Source organism: Lissotriton helveticus, chromosome 3_1 (genome assembly GCF_964261635.1).
Source record: "Lissotriton helveticus chromosome 3_1, aLisHel1.1, whole genome shotgun sequence".
NCBI classification, from domain to species: Eukaryota; Metazoa; Chordata; class Amphibia; order Caudata; family Salamandridae; genus Lissotriton; species Lissotriton helveticus.
In genome coordinates, this window is record NC_136061.1 from 235,195,417 (window position 1) to 235,211,355 (window position 15,939).

At 46.5% G+C, this 15,939-nt stretch overlaps 1 protein-coding gene across 3 annotated transcripts in view; it reads left to right on the forward strand.

Moving 5' to 3' along the window:
* CAMKK1 (calcium/calmodulin dependent protein kinase kinase 1) overlaps positions 1-15,939 on the forward strand; it is a 1,207,414-nt gene that overhangs the window by 981,318 nt on the left and 210,157 nt on the right. For all 3 annotated transcript variants that reach the window (XM_078679690.1, XM_078679692.1, XM_078679691.1), the window contains one exon: positions 22-150. In XM_078679690.1, the coding sequence (XP_078535816.1) occupies positions 22-150 (129 nt within the window). The remainder of the gene's footprint in view (positions 1-21; positions 151-15,939) is intronic.

Sequence of the window (15,939 nt, forward strand, 5' to 3'; positions counted from 1 at the left end):
GCCTCTTTCCCTTTCCTTAAGCTGCATCCCTGGGTAACGAGGTATGGAGAGGACCCACTGCCTCTGGAAGAAGAGCATTGCACTGTTGTGGAAGTCACAGAGGAGGAGGTGCAGAACTCTGTCAAGTTGATCCCAAGCTTGACTGCTGTGGTAAGGGTCCTGGACGTTCTTCTTTCAAACCTAATGGTCTTGCTCTACTGAACTATTGTGTAATGTTTCTTTCTAAAATAAGAAATCTCTGAGCTTCTGAAAATCAAAGAGGAAAAGTACTTCATTTCGACATAAGTATGTTTAAAGCAATGCACGTACATGTGTATTGATTGTGATGTTATGGTAACATTGACTACTTGTGGTTGAACTAATACATATATTTCATCGCCATGTTATAAGATGCTATTTTATCTTATGTTGTGTCCCATTCGGCTACACATTTGAAGCAATACTAGACCCAGCACATTTCTTCACGACTCGCAATACTCCCTGCATTATTAGACTACAGCACGGACATCAGGCACAACGTAAAGTAACGCGTCCAGTAATAAGCACTCATAAACCCACAAGGACATGAAGCCCATAGTAAAGCTGCTGGGACCTTATCTCACCCACTCAGACATAAGCACACACTGGACAGGAATAAATTCCTCCAAGTCAAGGAACATCTAACACTGTCAGTCAGTGGTCCTTCACACTACATAGCCTGTGCTTCAACATCCAGTATACAAGATAATAATGAATCACTCACAACATGCCTGCACAACAATCCATGGCCACTCTGACTCAAAGACTGCAAAAATGCCCAATTTACACACCAGACTGAGCACAGAGCTGGTTTGTGCTATCATCTATTTGTACAAGAAGGGACATCATTGCATTTCTGATCACCCATTAAACAGGAAGTAATATCACTGGTTTCTCACCATCTGTTGCCCGTGCTAGCGTTCTCCTCCCTGGTTACCCCCCTATCTCGCCGCCCTCCGTCTTCCCTCCCCGCTCCCCGCTCCCGCCACCACCGCTTACCCCGCCCCTTTTTTCATTCTGTTCCCTCCCCGCTCCCGCCTCCCAGCTGCTCCGCCCACCCGCGCACTTGGCCTTATATGGCGACCGCGCGGCGCAGGTGAGTGTGACCCACTTGTGGGACACCCCCGCGCCGCACGGCCACCAGCTGCTGCGTGTGTGCCCCATTGCCTTGCCCTCTGCCTCGCTGCCTCGCTGCCGGCTGACTCCGCTGCTGTTTGTTTTTCTTTGTTTTGTCCATCATTTGTGCCTGTATTTTTTTTTCCTCCACTGCTGGTTGTTTTTCTTTGTTTTGTCCTTCACTTGTGCCTGTATTTTTTTCCTCCGCTGCTGTTTGTTTTTCTTAGTTTTGACCATCATTTGTGCCTGTATTTTTTTCCCTTACGTTTGTGCCCGTGTTAGCGCCCTGACCTCATTTGTGCCTGTATTGTTGAGATATCTGTTGCCCGTGCTAGCGTTCTCCTCCCTGGTTTCCCGCCTATCTCGCCGCCCTCCGTCTTCCCTCCCCGCTCCCCGCTCCCGCCACCACCGCTTACCCCGCCCCTTTTTTCATTCTGTTCCCTCCCCGCTCCCGCCTCCCAGCTGCTCCGCCCACCCGCGCACTTCGCCTTATATGGCGACCGTGCGAACGCGCAGCGTTGACGCGCAGCGGGCGCGCTGATTGTGCGCCGAAGGCGCGCCAAAGGTAAGCCCGTCTGCGCCCTTCCGCGCCTGGACCGCGCCCAGGGCCAGGACCCCTGGCCCACGAAGACCCCGACCGACCCGCCTGACGTACTCCGCCGCCACCCTCATCGCACTCAACACCGGCCGACAGCCAGAATGCCACCAAGCCACCCCACGACGCTCCCACGGACCGTTCAGCTGCCATGCCTGCAAGTTCTCCTGCACCCGGACCTGCCTCACACCAGCTCCCGCCAAGTCGAACACCAGCAGCACCCACCTCAAGTGCATCCTGCTCAACACCCGCTCCGTCCACAGACACGCCATCGAACTCTGGAACCTCCTAGACGCCACAGCCCCTGACGTTGCCTTCCTCACGGAGACCTGGATGAACGCCTCTTCAGCCCCCGACATCGCCATCGCCATCCCAGAGGGCTACAAGATCATCCGGAGGGACCGCAACGCCAACCAGATGGGAGGAGGCATCGCCATCATCCACAGGAACACCATCCGTCTCACGACCAGCACCGACAACACCCTGACCAGCGCCGAACACCTGCATTTCCAGATCCACACCAACCCAAACACCACCCTCAGAGGCACCCTGATCTACCGACCTCCGGGACCACGCACACAATTCAGCGAGGACATTGCCGACTTCGTCAGCCCGCATGCCCTCCCCTCCGCTGACTACATCCTCCTGGGGGACCTCAACTTCCATCTGGAGAACAACAACGACCGCAACACCAGCACCCTGCTCGACAACCTCGCCAATCTCGGACTCAAGCAGCTGGTGTCCACCCCCACCCACCTCGCCGGACACACACTCGACGCCGTCTTCTCATCCAGCAAAGACGTCGCCGTCAGCCACGCCACAGAACTCCACTGGACGGACCACAGCTGCATCCACTTCGCCTTCAAGAGAACGACGACCCACCACCACCAGCAACAGGCCGCCCGCAGAAGCTGGAACAAGATCACAGCAGACCAGCTCGACACCTCCCTGAGCCAGCACCCTCCTGCCAGCTCAGCGAACCCCAGCCAGGCCGCCGAGAACCTCACGAAGTGGATCAGCATCTGCGCGGACGAGCTCGCCCCGCTGAGGACCCCGCCCAGCAGACCCGGCAGCAAGAAAGCCCCATGGTTCACCGACGAACTCAAGAGCTCCAAGAAGAACTGCCGAGCCCTCGAGAAAGTCTGGAGAAGGGAACCTACACCGGACAACAGGACCACCCTCAAACTGGCCACTCGGAAGCACCACCAGCTGATCCGCGCCGCCAAGAAAACTGCATTCAAGGACCGGCTGGACAACAACGCACACAACAGCAAGGAACTCTTCAACATCGTGAAAGAGCTTTCCAACCCCAGCGCAGGAAACAACGACATCACCCCATCGCAAGACCTCTGCGACTCCCTCGCTTCTTACTTCCACAACAAGATCGCGGACATACACAACAGCTTCAACAAACAACCAACGCACACCAGGACCGAACAACCACCCCCCACCACCACCCTCCACGCCTGGACCCCGATCAGCACCGAAGACACCATCCGCACGATGAACTCCATCCACTCCGGATCACCGACCGACCCCTGCCCTCACCACGTCTTCAACAAGGCCGACGCTGTCATCGCACCCCACCTGCGAGACATCATCAACACATCCTTCGACACCGCCACCTTCCCTGAGAGCTGGAAGCACGCCGAACTCAGCGCTCTACTCAAGAAACCAACAGCGGACCCCACCGAACTCAAGAACTACCGCCCCATCTCGCTCCTCCCGTTTCCAGCCAAAGTCATCGAGAAGACCGTCAACAAGCAGATGGCCGCCTTCCTCGAGACGAATGGATCCCTCGACCCCTCACAGTCCGGCTTCCGAGCCAATCACAGCACCGAGACCGCCCTCATCGCCGCCACCGATGACATCCGAGCCCTGATGGACAACGGAGAAACAGCGGCCCTCATCCTCCTAGACCTCTCCGCGGCATTCGACACTGTCTGCCACCGCACCCTAGTACAGCGCCTCAGCAACGTCGGAATCCGGGACAAGGCGCTGGAATGGATCATCTCCTTCCTCGACGGAAGAACACAGAGAGTCCGCCTACCACCGTACAAGTCAGAGGCCTCCGAAGTCATCTGCGGCGTCCCTCAAGGATCCTCTCTGAGCCCCACCCTCTTCAACGTCTACATGAGCCCCCTCGCGGCCATCGCACGCCAACACAACCTCAGCATAATCTCCTACGCCGACGACACCCAGCTGATCCTCTCCCTGACCAACGACCCCGCCACCGCCAGAGCCAGCCTACACGAAGGGATGAAAGAGGTAGCCGAGTGGATGACGACCAGCCGCCTGAAACTGAACTCGGACAAGACGGAGGTCCTCATCCTGGGCTCCTCACCCTCCGCCTGGGACGACTCCTGGTGGCCTCCCGCCCTGGGCACCGCACCCAAACCGACAGACCATGCACGCAACCTGGGCTTCATCCTGGACTCCTCCCTCTCCATGACCAGGCAAGTCAACAACGTCTCCTCGGCGTGCTTCAACATCCTACGCATGCTACGGAAGATCTTCTGGTGGATCCCCACCGAGACCAGGAAGACCGTCACCCAGGCCCTCGTCACTAGCCGACTGGACTACGGCAACGCCCTCTACGCCGGTACCACCGCCAAGCTCCAGAAGAGACTCCAGCGGATCCAGAACGCCTCAGCCAGACTCGTCCTCGACATCCCACGACACAGCCACATCTCCGGACATCTGAGAGACCTTCACTGGCTCCCCGTCAACAAAAGAATCACCTTCCGCCTCCTCACCCACGCACACAAAGCCCTACACGACCAAGGCCCGAGCTACCTCAACAGCCGGATCAACTTCTACGCTCCCAAACGCCACCTCCGATCAGCCAACCACGCCCTCGCCGCCGTCCCCCGCATCCGAAGAGCAACTACAGGAGGAAGGTCCTTCTCCTACCTGGCCGCCAAGACCTGGAACTCCCTCCCGACCGACCTGCGCCTGACCCAAGATCACCTCTCCTTCAGGAAGAAGCTGAAGACCTGGCTGTTCGAGCAGTAGCGGCACCCCCCCTCCCCCAAGCGCCTTGAGACCCTACGGGTATGTAGCGCGCTCTATAAGTGTCATTGATTGATTGATTGAAAGAGTTATGAGACCTCCTCTTCTCTCACAGAAACAATGCTAAACCCAACCTTTGCACCGAACATTACTACAGCGATCCCCGCTGACTACAAGATCACCAGGCAAGTTCTTCAGCACAAGCCCGGAGGCAACGTCGCCATCATATACAGAGATACCATCAGCTGCATCAGCTACACTGACATCCTCACTATCTACATGAAACACCTTACGTTCAAGATATGCATCACAACCAACTTCTTCCTGGGCAGAGCACTCATGACCCCACACTAATTTTGCAATCAACATCAAGGACTTTGTTGCATTCCTCTTCACCTATGTCAACACTTTCAGCCTTCTCAGGAGCCTTAAATGTATCCTACAAGACTGCACTGTCCCATACTCTATGGCCATCATAGAAAAACTTGGAAGCCTCTGCCTTACCCAGCATGTTACCTGACCCACCAACACCTCCAGACACCTATTGGATCCGATTTTCTCCTCAGCCAGAAACACCACAGTCCATAAGTCAGCAACTTTGACCTTGACAGGCCATGCCCACATCAGCTTCAGCATACCCATTCGACATACCCACAGACCTACTACCACCAGATCCACCTACTACTGCTTGAAAAGAATCACAGAAGAGGACTGAACTTCGGCCCTCTCTGCACACCGGTACAAGCACATCAGAAACCTGCCGTAGGCCTTCAAGATCCTCAACAGCTGGATCACTGCATGCGCCAACAACCAGTGGTGGCTCCTCTGCTAAGGCGAAGGAGTGTCGCCCCACTCACTGCTTTGCAGCAGTGAAAGAAAGGAAAAATAAAATGAGAATGAAATGATGTTTTTATCATTTTATTTGTTCCTGCTGTGGTAGCATGGGGGTGGGGTGAGCTGCTCTGCTCACAGAACAGGGCAGGGGAGGAAAGGTGAGCACACTAAAGTGTGCATGATGCTTTGGCCTGCCGTCTCAGGCCAGCCAAACAGTCATGCTCACTTAGCATGTTCTCTACCCAGGCTGCATTACAGCCTGGGTGGAGAACATGAGCAGGTCCCCAGTTCCCGTCTGAACTACGGCGCTCAGACCAATCACAACTCTACATTACAAGGTTGCGATTGGCTCAGGGGAGCCTGGCTGCTTCCTGTTTGGCAGACACAGAGGAGAGACAAAGTTCGATAGAGCGTCAAGGAGGTAGGTGACTTTATGTTTTTTTACACCCCCGCCCCCTCGTGCCCTCCACCCCCAGATCCATGCCGGCCGCCACTAACAACAACCTGGCTCGACTCAAGTGCAATGAACTGCAAGAGCCTGACAACATGCCAGCTGGTACAAGGGCTGATGAAACGACGCTGAAAGCAACCAGAGCACAAATGGGGAACAAATTAAGACCCCACGGATAAAGACATCTTCAAATCCACCCAGCAGATTCAGAACAATAAGCGCACACCTCTTACAGACCGCATCTACACCGACACAAACAGCAGTAAGGAAATCTTCAACATCAGCAAAGATTTGGCCGTGCCTCCTGCTGCCTCCAGCAACATCTCCCCTCACAAGACCTTTGAAACAAGCTCTCGGAATTCTTATGTTACAAAATTAGCTCTATATATGGCAACTTCGACCCTCAACCGGACCTTGTAACCATTGCAACTCAACTTTCCATCAGGCCAAAGAACACATACTGACCTCATGGTTTGCTATCACCACTGTTGAAACCAACGCTACCATGCACTCATCCACTCAGGTGCCCCATCAGACCCCTGCCCCACCATGCCTTCATCAAAGTATGCCTACTGATCAGTGAGCACCAACACCCATCCTGAATGCTTCCATTGACTCTGTCACTTTCCCATACACCTGAAAGCATGTCACTGTCATGCCCCTGCTTATGAAACCATCGACTGACCCAGCCACACTTTCCAAAGACAGACCGATCTCCTTCCTACCATACCCAGCCAAGGTAGGAGAAACTAATCAGCTGATGCCTCAAAGACCACCTCACGCAGTATGGATTCAGGACCAATCACACTACTAACAAACACCCACCGCCACTGTAGACTACATCTGCATGATCTTTGTCAGAGGACACATGGCAGCCAACATTCTCCTAGACTTCTTTGTAGCATTTCACACCGTCTCATATCACTACCTCATCAGGCTCCAGCACAAAATTGCCATTCCAAGACCCACTCATTCTTAATGCATAGAACACAAGCTGTCACCCTCGACTGTATTCTTTGGAAGCCCATAAACTCATCTACTAAATGTCTCAAGGTTCATCGCCCAGACCCACCCTCTTTCAAGCATAAACAATGTCTATGGCCAATGTCATCCATGTACTCTACATCAATATCCTCTCCAACGCCTATGACATGCAGCTCTTTCTCGGACAAGACCCAACACAAGAAACAAGTTCACTGCCTGCATGACCGAAGTTGCTAAGTGAATGAAATCCAACTATCTTAACCTCAGCACTGACAAGACAGAAGTAGTGGTCTTTGGCAAGAACGCCTCACCATTGGACTCCAACTGGTGGCCAGACAAGCTCTGACCCACACCCAGCATCCAATCCAGGAACCTCGCAATCATCTTTGATAGCAATCAGGGCATGACCGCACAAGTCAACGCCAACACTGTATCCTGCTTCCACACTCTGAAGATGCTGAAGAACTTAAAATGGTTCCCAAGTAACAATAGATGCCCTAGTCACCAGCAAGTTGGACTATGGGAAAACAACTTATAAGCTGGAATTACCGAGCAACTCACCAGAAGAAATGACACAGGAATCTGAGAGGCAACCAGGGTAATACATGGCACATTTACGGCAATATTGACAGACAAAGCAAATGAAACGAGAGGTTAGTATTTAGTAATTATGTCTATTATTTCATGTTCCATGAACAACTGGGAATACAGCCAACGTGTTTCGCCCATATCTGGGCTTCTTCTCCAAGAAGACAGACTCCTCAGTCTCAAGGCTGTTCCTAATGCATTTTTCATTTTAGAGACCATGAGGCTGTATGGAAAAAGAAGTATTCCACACACAAGAGATTTTATATTTGTAGACGCTGTGAGTCTTCCACGAGAAGCTGTATTTTTCGTGTTCTGTATACACATTAATAGTAGAGAGCTGTAATCAGCCTTTGTTATGCTTAAACCGTGTCCGGTTCCGGCAGCAGCATTCTAAGGGGTTCCATTGGGCAGCATCTTCCCTGAACCGGAAACAAGCATCCTGGGACCAGTTTCGGAGATACGCCCCTCATCAGCCAGACTAGCTTGAATCCAGTAGCAAAGTGAGCAAGGGACCCACGTCTGGGCATACCCTGCTAACTAAGGGCAAACAAAGCAAACACAAGGAGATGATGGACGGAGCTGAAACTTTTCAGACACTCAGGCAGGGTATGCCCTGGCGTGGTTGCCTTGCTCACTTTGCCACTGGATTTAAACTAGCATGGCTGATGAGGGGTGTTACCCCAAAACCAGTCCCAGGATGCTTGTTTCCAGTTCAAGAAAGACCTGGCTTGGCATTTCGGGCTTGCCTGTTCCCATGAGGCACAGGGACAAGACTGATTTGCATATAGCTGGGTCTGAACTGAGGTGGCGAAGTGAGCTAAAGAACGATGATGAATTCAACTCAGATCTGTGACTGGGGGTGAGTGTCTAAAAAGTTTTGGTGCTCCGCCCATCATCTCCTTGTGTTTGCTTTGTTTGCCCTAAATTGGTAGGGTATGCCCAGATGTGGGTCCCTTGCTCACTTTGCCACTGGATTCAAGCTAGCCTGGCTGATGAGTGGTGTTACCCCGAAACCGGTCCCAGGATGCTTGTTCCCTGGTCAGGGAAGACCTGGCTTGGCAGTTCAGGCTGGACTGTTCACACGAGGCACAGGGTCAACACTGATTTGCATATAGCTGGGTCTGAACTGGGGTGGCGAAGTGAGCTAAAGAACGATGATGGATTCATCCTAGATCTGTGATTGGAGTTTAGTGTCTGAAAAGTTTCAGCGCTCCGTCCATCATCTCCTTGTGTTTGCTCCTTTTGAAACCAAACTTATATTTCTGCTGTTAGCGGAAAAGCGAGCTACCTTAGCAGTAAAGTTTTACAAAAATCATGACAAAAACAAGAACAAGCACTGACAAGGCCAAAAGCATGGTACCCAACAACAGACCTAGTAGCTTTGCCAGTAATGATTGTGTATGTCACCAGACTGTTGGCTAGGAGGTAGTTTGCAGCCCTGAAACCCTAGAGGGCTTCTTGTACCTGGCTTGGGCCACAGACGTGGCTGTGGCTCAGCTCAGGGGCTGGTGTAGCACTGTATGAGCAGGACAGGCATAACGTACAATAAATGTGTTTTCTACATACATTTAACTTGCTGTTGTAATTACATAAATGAATAACAAGAACGTAAAAATAAGTATAGCAGACATAGATGTTTGCTCAGCTTGAGCCTTTGCGCTCAGGGCGTAGCCACACCTGTGACTGTCCTTACGCATTTCGTGACTTGTCCACCTTTTTCTGGAACAATATCTGGTTTCGGAACCATGAAGAAGATTCTCCTCTAGTATTAGGGAAACTGCAAGTTATCTGGGAGGTTCCTACATTATGCTCTGGGTGATGACTTGAGTGCACTTACTATGGGAACTCTATCTTTTTAAACAGGAGAGGTGTCCTGCTACTGTGTTTGTGATGCCAATCACTCTGAAGAAATGGCTCGTCCTCAGGGCTCTGTTAAAGGCTGAAATGTTGGACACTTTCCTCGGGTCTGTGCTTATGAAGTCCCTCAGGCCTGAGCCCAATATTGTCAGCGTTCTAATAATGATGCAAACTGCAAGTGAAGCTACAGGTGCTTTGCAAGAACTCTGAACGTGCAGGGGCTTAACAAAAACTAGGGGGGCACTCAGTGAAGCAAATGGAGGACCCCCACACTCAGGTAGTCTTTCATAAATTAATAGGAGCATTGAAAAATAAATGAAGCTTGTGCATAGCAAAATTGACACTTGGAAACCCGCTTTGCAGGGGATGGGAGGCCCAGTGTTATCCCCTGTACATTTGCTCCAGTGCGGTAGTGCTGTGTATATGTGTGTGGATCATTATATAACATAAACCAGGATGTAGATAAAGCAAAAGAGTGCTGCAGAAGAGAGTAAAAGTGTCCACTGAGCATGGACGGCTTCTTCTTTGAGGCGTCCTGGTCCACAGCAAAATTCAGGCTGAAGCTCTCTGGTGCAGAACCAGACACAGTGAGTACACCCATGCAACTTGCTGTGCTCCAGGGAGATCCGCTCCATCACCCTGGATCAGTGAGCACCGAGTGCTCGGCATATCAGTTACAAGTGCAGCTGAGCAGCGTTTTATCCCCAAACTCCAATCACACTTCACCGGGGATCACAGAACCAGCATGCTCGCCACCTAAGTACAAGAGCAGAAACAAATATTGAATTACACTGTTGGGGGTATAATCGTTACATTTTGTTTGAACATTAATTTTCTTGTTCAGTTTTTGATTTATTTATTTTTTTTAAATAAAAATCATGTCCCCAAATAACTTGGACAGTTGTTTCCTTTGATGGGTTGTAAAACTAGCAAATTGATTTCTTTCACCTCGCAAGTCTCACCTGCAATCTGAACATTTAGGGGGCGATTAGGATGGCGGGCGGACTCTAGCCCGCCCACCACCCTAGAGGTGCTGGGAACGGCCGCCAGTGGTGCAGCGGTCCCACACCTGCAATTAGGATGCCACCTCCACCGTGACGGTGACTTCCTCCATTCCCAGCAACGGGCTCCCGAACGCAGACTCCGCATGGCTTTCCATGGCAGGGTCTCCGCCATGGAAAGCCATGCTCCGCTGCCCATGCTAATATGGATGGCGGTGTCTAGCAGACACCGCCACCATAGATAGTCCCTTTTCTGCCCGGTCGACTGGTCGACTGACGGAAAACCGGCGGGCGGTCTTTCTGTCCGCCAGGGTCCCCCCCGCCATACTAATATGGCGGGGGGAATGGGTGGGGGCGGGGAAGGATGTAGGGCGGATCGCCACTGCCATGTGAGCGGTGGCGATCCGCTCGCCGTTTCATGCCAGCATGCAATCTTATTGCATCCCCTGGAAACTCATTTGCAAGTGCACATCATCACTGCTGACAATGACTGTTTCTGAATGTCGCTGCTTATTTCTGAATTGGGGCTGATACAGGCTGTGAGCATAAGTGAAAACACTGAGAGGAGCTAAAGGAATATCGGACTGATTTTGATGTTCTTACAAGAGCAGCATTAACCCCTTCCACGCTCATGACGAGCTGGGCTCGTCATGAAGTAGCCTCCTCGCACGCTCATGACGAGCCCAGCTCGTCATGTTGTATGGGATTGACGATTTCTCAGCACAGCAGGGGAATATGCTGAGCATCCATGGGGTTAAAACTCCTCTGGAGTTTGGACATGGTTTGAGAGGGAAGGATATTGTGGTTTAGAGGAAAAGTGCAAATGTTGGTTATTGATCTAATTACTCGAAATAGATCTAACATTTGCATTCAAACTTTCAATATTTGAAATGATTTTTACTGTGGTATTTAAAATAAGACAAGTAAACATAGATGCAAAAGTTTGACTAACAAGGACAAAAATCATTATAATATTGAGGGCAGAGCACGGCTTTGAGCTTTTCTGCTTCGGGCCTTTTAAAGCTGAAAGTCAAGCATGGCTTTGCACTTAATGATCTACAGATGGATACATTTTACGGAAGGAAATGTCTGGGCTCTTAGCCTCTGCAGTTCATGAACGTGCAGAACAAATTTCCCGTGATCCCATTGTATAATATTGATGTGTGAGATAACAACCACTCTTGGGTAAGTATCAGGGACCCCCTGTTAAGGATCGACTCCTGGGTCAGGGAAACAATAGTTTTTTGAGAAAGTATACACCCAGGCAGACTTTGGCTACAAGAAACTGGCTAATTCGCAACACATTTTGTGAACAACATATGATAAATAAACAAGGAATAAAACAACAATTAGTACAATAGACTGTTATGATATCAAAAACATATTTTTTAATCTCGATTTTTTAAAAAAAAGGGTTAGTAAATATCACTGTGTGTATATGATGTATACAATAGAATATTTGATACATTAATTATGAATGACAATTCCATGATACATTATTAAAACCAAAGAGAGAAAAAATGATTACAAATTAATCTTTTCGTTTAAAAATATTTCTCCAAATATTGATAGACTTGGGCTGTGTCAACGCGTTTCGACAAATCTTTTGTCTTCATCAGGACTTTAGAATTTGCAGCCACTTTTTTCTACAAGGAGATGTTAATAGCCACCTTCCACCATAACCTTTTTGATGACTGCGCAAAAGTGATGTGATGTTGGGAGTGAGGCACCTTCCTTCTATTAGGTGTGGACGGTATGTGATATCTGAGAAAGCAGTATTCACTGCGTACTTCTCACTTCTACCTCTGTCTACTTCTCGTCAGTCCTCAACAAAACCTGCGGCCAAGAGTCGATTTCTTTTAACCGCCGGTAGAAAACCGTACTTCTTAATCGTTTTTGCGGGTGAGTTCCTCATGTAATGAACAGAGTTTTCCCAAACCAAATGGTGAGTGATGAAAAGCCGGGATCTGTGAGGAACCGCGGTGAGGGCGTTTTCGATTTTATTACTCCCAGCGTTTTACGATTAAGGTGATAAAACACAGAATTGCTAGTAATTTAACAATCCCCAGATACTCCTTTAGGATGCAATTTGATTGGAAGACCGGAGACGGCGGCGTTTTTTAGCCTTTTTGCTTTTCAAAGGCTTATGTTAGTGCGGTACCTCCATATGGGTATGGTTTCCGTTATGCGAGGTGTCCGTTAGGTGCTGTCTTGCCAACTAGTCGTTTTTCAGTCAGCAGTGTGCAGCGCGTCTCCTTCCGTCAGGGCTTCAGGTAAAGAGTGGAAGATAACAACCACTGCATCCAGATACTGAGCCTCTCCACTCATTTTTGTAAAGACTGTGACATAATTTGAAAGATTTTTTTTTTAACTGAGGCGACAGGCAACGTTTTTCTATGTACTTGACACCCATATAGCTTTGTAAAATACCACCCATGATGACTTTGAAGAAAAGGGTCGTGGTCGACCACTTTTAACGTGTTTGGCCAGATCTGCTGAAATTGTAACATCTAACGTCACATGCAGCTTGATTGACTTACCTCTTCTCTTGAGTCAGTCTTTACCTAGTAGAGATCAGTGACACAATATCGAACACACAAATAGCGTGACCCAAAAATATTGTGTCAAAAATATTGTTGACACAAATATCGTATTCCTACACCTATAAAGGTAAGTACAAATACATTGTGTAAAAAATATCGTTTACACTTGAATTGTTAAAATATATAGTTTTTTAATAAATACACAGTTTAACTTAGTGAAACAAACATTTTAATACATAACTATGATGTAGTATATATTACACACATTTAAGTAACATTTAATATTAAAAATCAAATACAAACTTATGTATACATACACTTAAAAACGTGTGTGTGTTTATATCTATATTTCTATAAAAAACTAGTGATAAATGTATATATTTTACACTATATTAATTTGTTTCTTTTTTTATTTACTAATATTAAAAATAAATATACCCACATATATTTATATATACATAAATACATAAAACAAAAAATGAAAACAAATAAAAACATTAAAAACACATTTACAAAAAATTATAAACAAAATAAAACATTATATGCATATATATATATATATACTGATGTCAAATGTTTAAAATAAACTAATAATACAATTACATACATTTAAACAAAAATAAAAATATTGTAAACTTTGTGAAAAATAGACATACTATTACCACTGCAGTCTGTGCAACATTAGTGAAAGCGGGGGGGAGATTGGAGGGATAAAATGTACTATTGGCACTCCAGTCTGTACAATAGTAGAGAAAACATTGGTAGCCAAAGGGTAAAATGTACTATTTCCAATCCAGTCTGTGCAACAGTAGGTAAAGCATTGGACACCGGCTGGGTTTAATTTGCTATTCCCACTTCAGTCTGTGCAACAGTAGGGAAAGCGTTGGACTCAGGAGGGGGTTAATTTACTATTCCCACTCAGTCTGTTCAACAGTAGGGAAAGCATTGGGTTCAGGATGGGTACAATTTACTATTCCGACTCCAGTTGGTGCAGCATTAGGGAACACGCTAAACTCAGGAGGGGTTAAATTTACTATTGCCACTCCAGTCTGTGCAACAGTAAGGAAAGCTATGGACACCAGAGGGGTATAATTTACGATTCCCACTTCAGACTGTGCAACAGTAGGGAAAAAATTGGATGCTGGAGAGGCAAAATTACCTATTCCCACTACAGTCTGTGCAAAAGTAGGGATAACGCTGGATGCAGGAGGGGTAACATTTAGAATTCGCACTACAGTCTGTGGAACAATAGCGAAAGCGTTGGACACCTGAGGGGTAAATTATCCTATTCTCACTCAAGTGTGTGCAACAATAAAGAAATGGAATTCACTTCAAACACATACCATATTTTAATAACTCTATTAATTATCCATAAATATAAAACTTTTAATATAAAAAATAGATACATTTAAACACAATTAAATAATGCTAATTCATTATTGAAAACGTTAAAATGTAAAAATGTGTTATGGATTGCTCATTTAATCAAAATATATTATACTCCCACAAACATAGCAGCACACAATCAAATATAATTAAAGTAAAATAAATTACACAAGTAACATATTAAGTAATATAATTATTAATACATGATTAATTATTTGTTAATTATAATTCAATAACTTCCCACCTTATTCCCTTACAAACACAATTAACATAATTACTAATAAATTAAATATGTAATTCAAATTAATAATTAATTGATCATTGATTATGACTTAATTAACTTTCCACCTTATACCCCCACAAACCCAACAAACTGCAATTAACTAAATAAAAACTTATTAATAAATTATTACTTATCTTTCCACCCTGTAGCCCTACAAACAAAACAACCCACACCTAAAATATCACTTAAATAATAAAATAATTACACTTATTTTTCTTAACTATCAATCAGCTAATTAATAAACAGATAATTAACAATTGATCAATTACTTAATTAACTTCCCACCCTATACCCCTTGAAACGAAACAAACCACTCCTAAAATATCAGTTAAAAATATAATTACACAATTTACATAATTATCGATTCAATTAATATTAACTAACCATTAATTATGAATTAATTATACCTAATTAACTTCCACCCTGTACCCCTGCAAACCTCACAATTCTCTACAACACTTTAAATTACTATTCACAAATAAAAAATTATAAATAACTTAAAGTTATAAACTATAATTTAAAATTATTAACAACAATTATACAAACAATATAAAACATATACAATGAAAATATTAACCAAAACACATACAAATAATTAAAAAACAATATTTTTACAGCAAAATTATTGCAACTGATATTCAAAAGACAGATATTCTTGCAATCGATATTACTTACAGAAAAATCGATACTTATGTAAACAATATTTCAGCATCACGATATTAATGTGTCACGATATTAAAAACTCAATATTTGTGTAGCTCGATATTTATAACTTAATATTACGTCCAAATACACCTAGCATTGGGTATTCTGCCTGTATCTGAACTAGTCCTTTGTTCAACCACATAACTTTCTCTTCTTGCCTCTGTTGACAGATGATTTAACAAATATTTGCATGACTATGGATTTTTTGATGTATGTTGAATTTGCTCTGTTTAATTTGAGGAATTAAACTCATTATTAAGAACTCATAGGATTCTGCTTACTGGGCATGCTAAAGCATTTATGGTTGTTCTCTTATCATCAGCGAAGAAATGTACTGAGCCACAATGACTGAATAGCTGTGTAGAGAGGTAGAAAAAACATGCACGCTACCCGCAAACAACAAAAACATTAACATAATAACCTTGCAAAGATTTATATCAGCTCACTGGATGATGACTAGTGCTGCAGGGGAGCGGTGCATGGCCACGAGAAACTGCAAAGTCTACACTTTCTTAATTAAGCAAATGTGCCTGCCATTCTGGCCCCATCCTGACCTGGAATAAAAG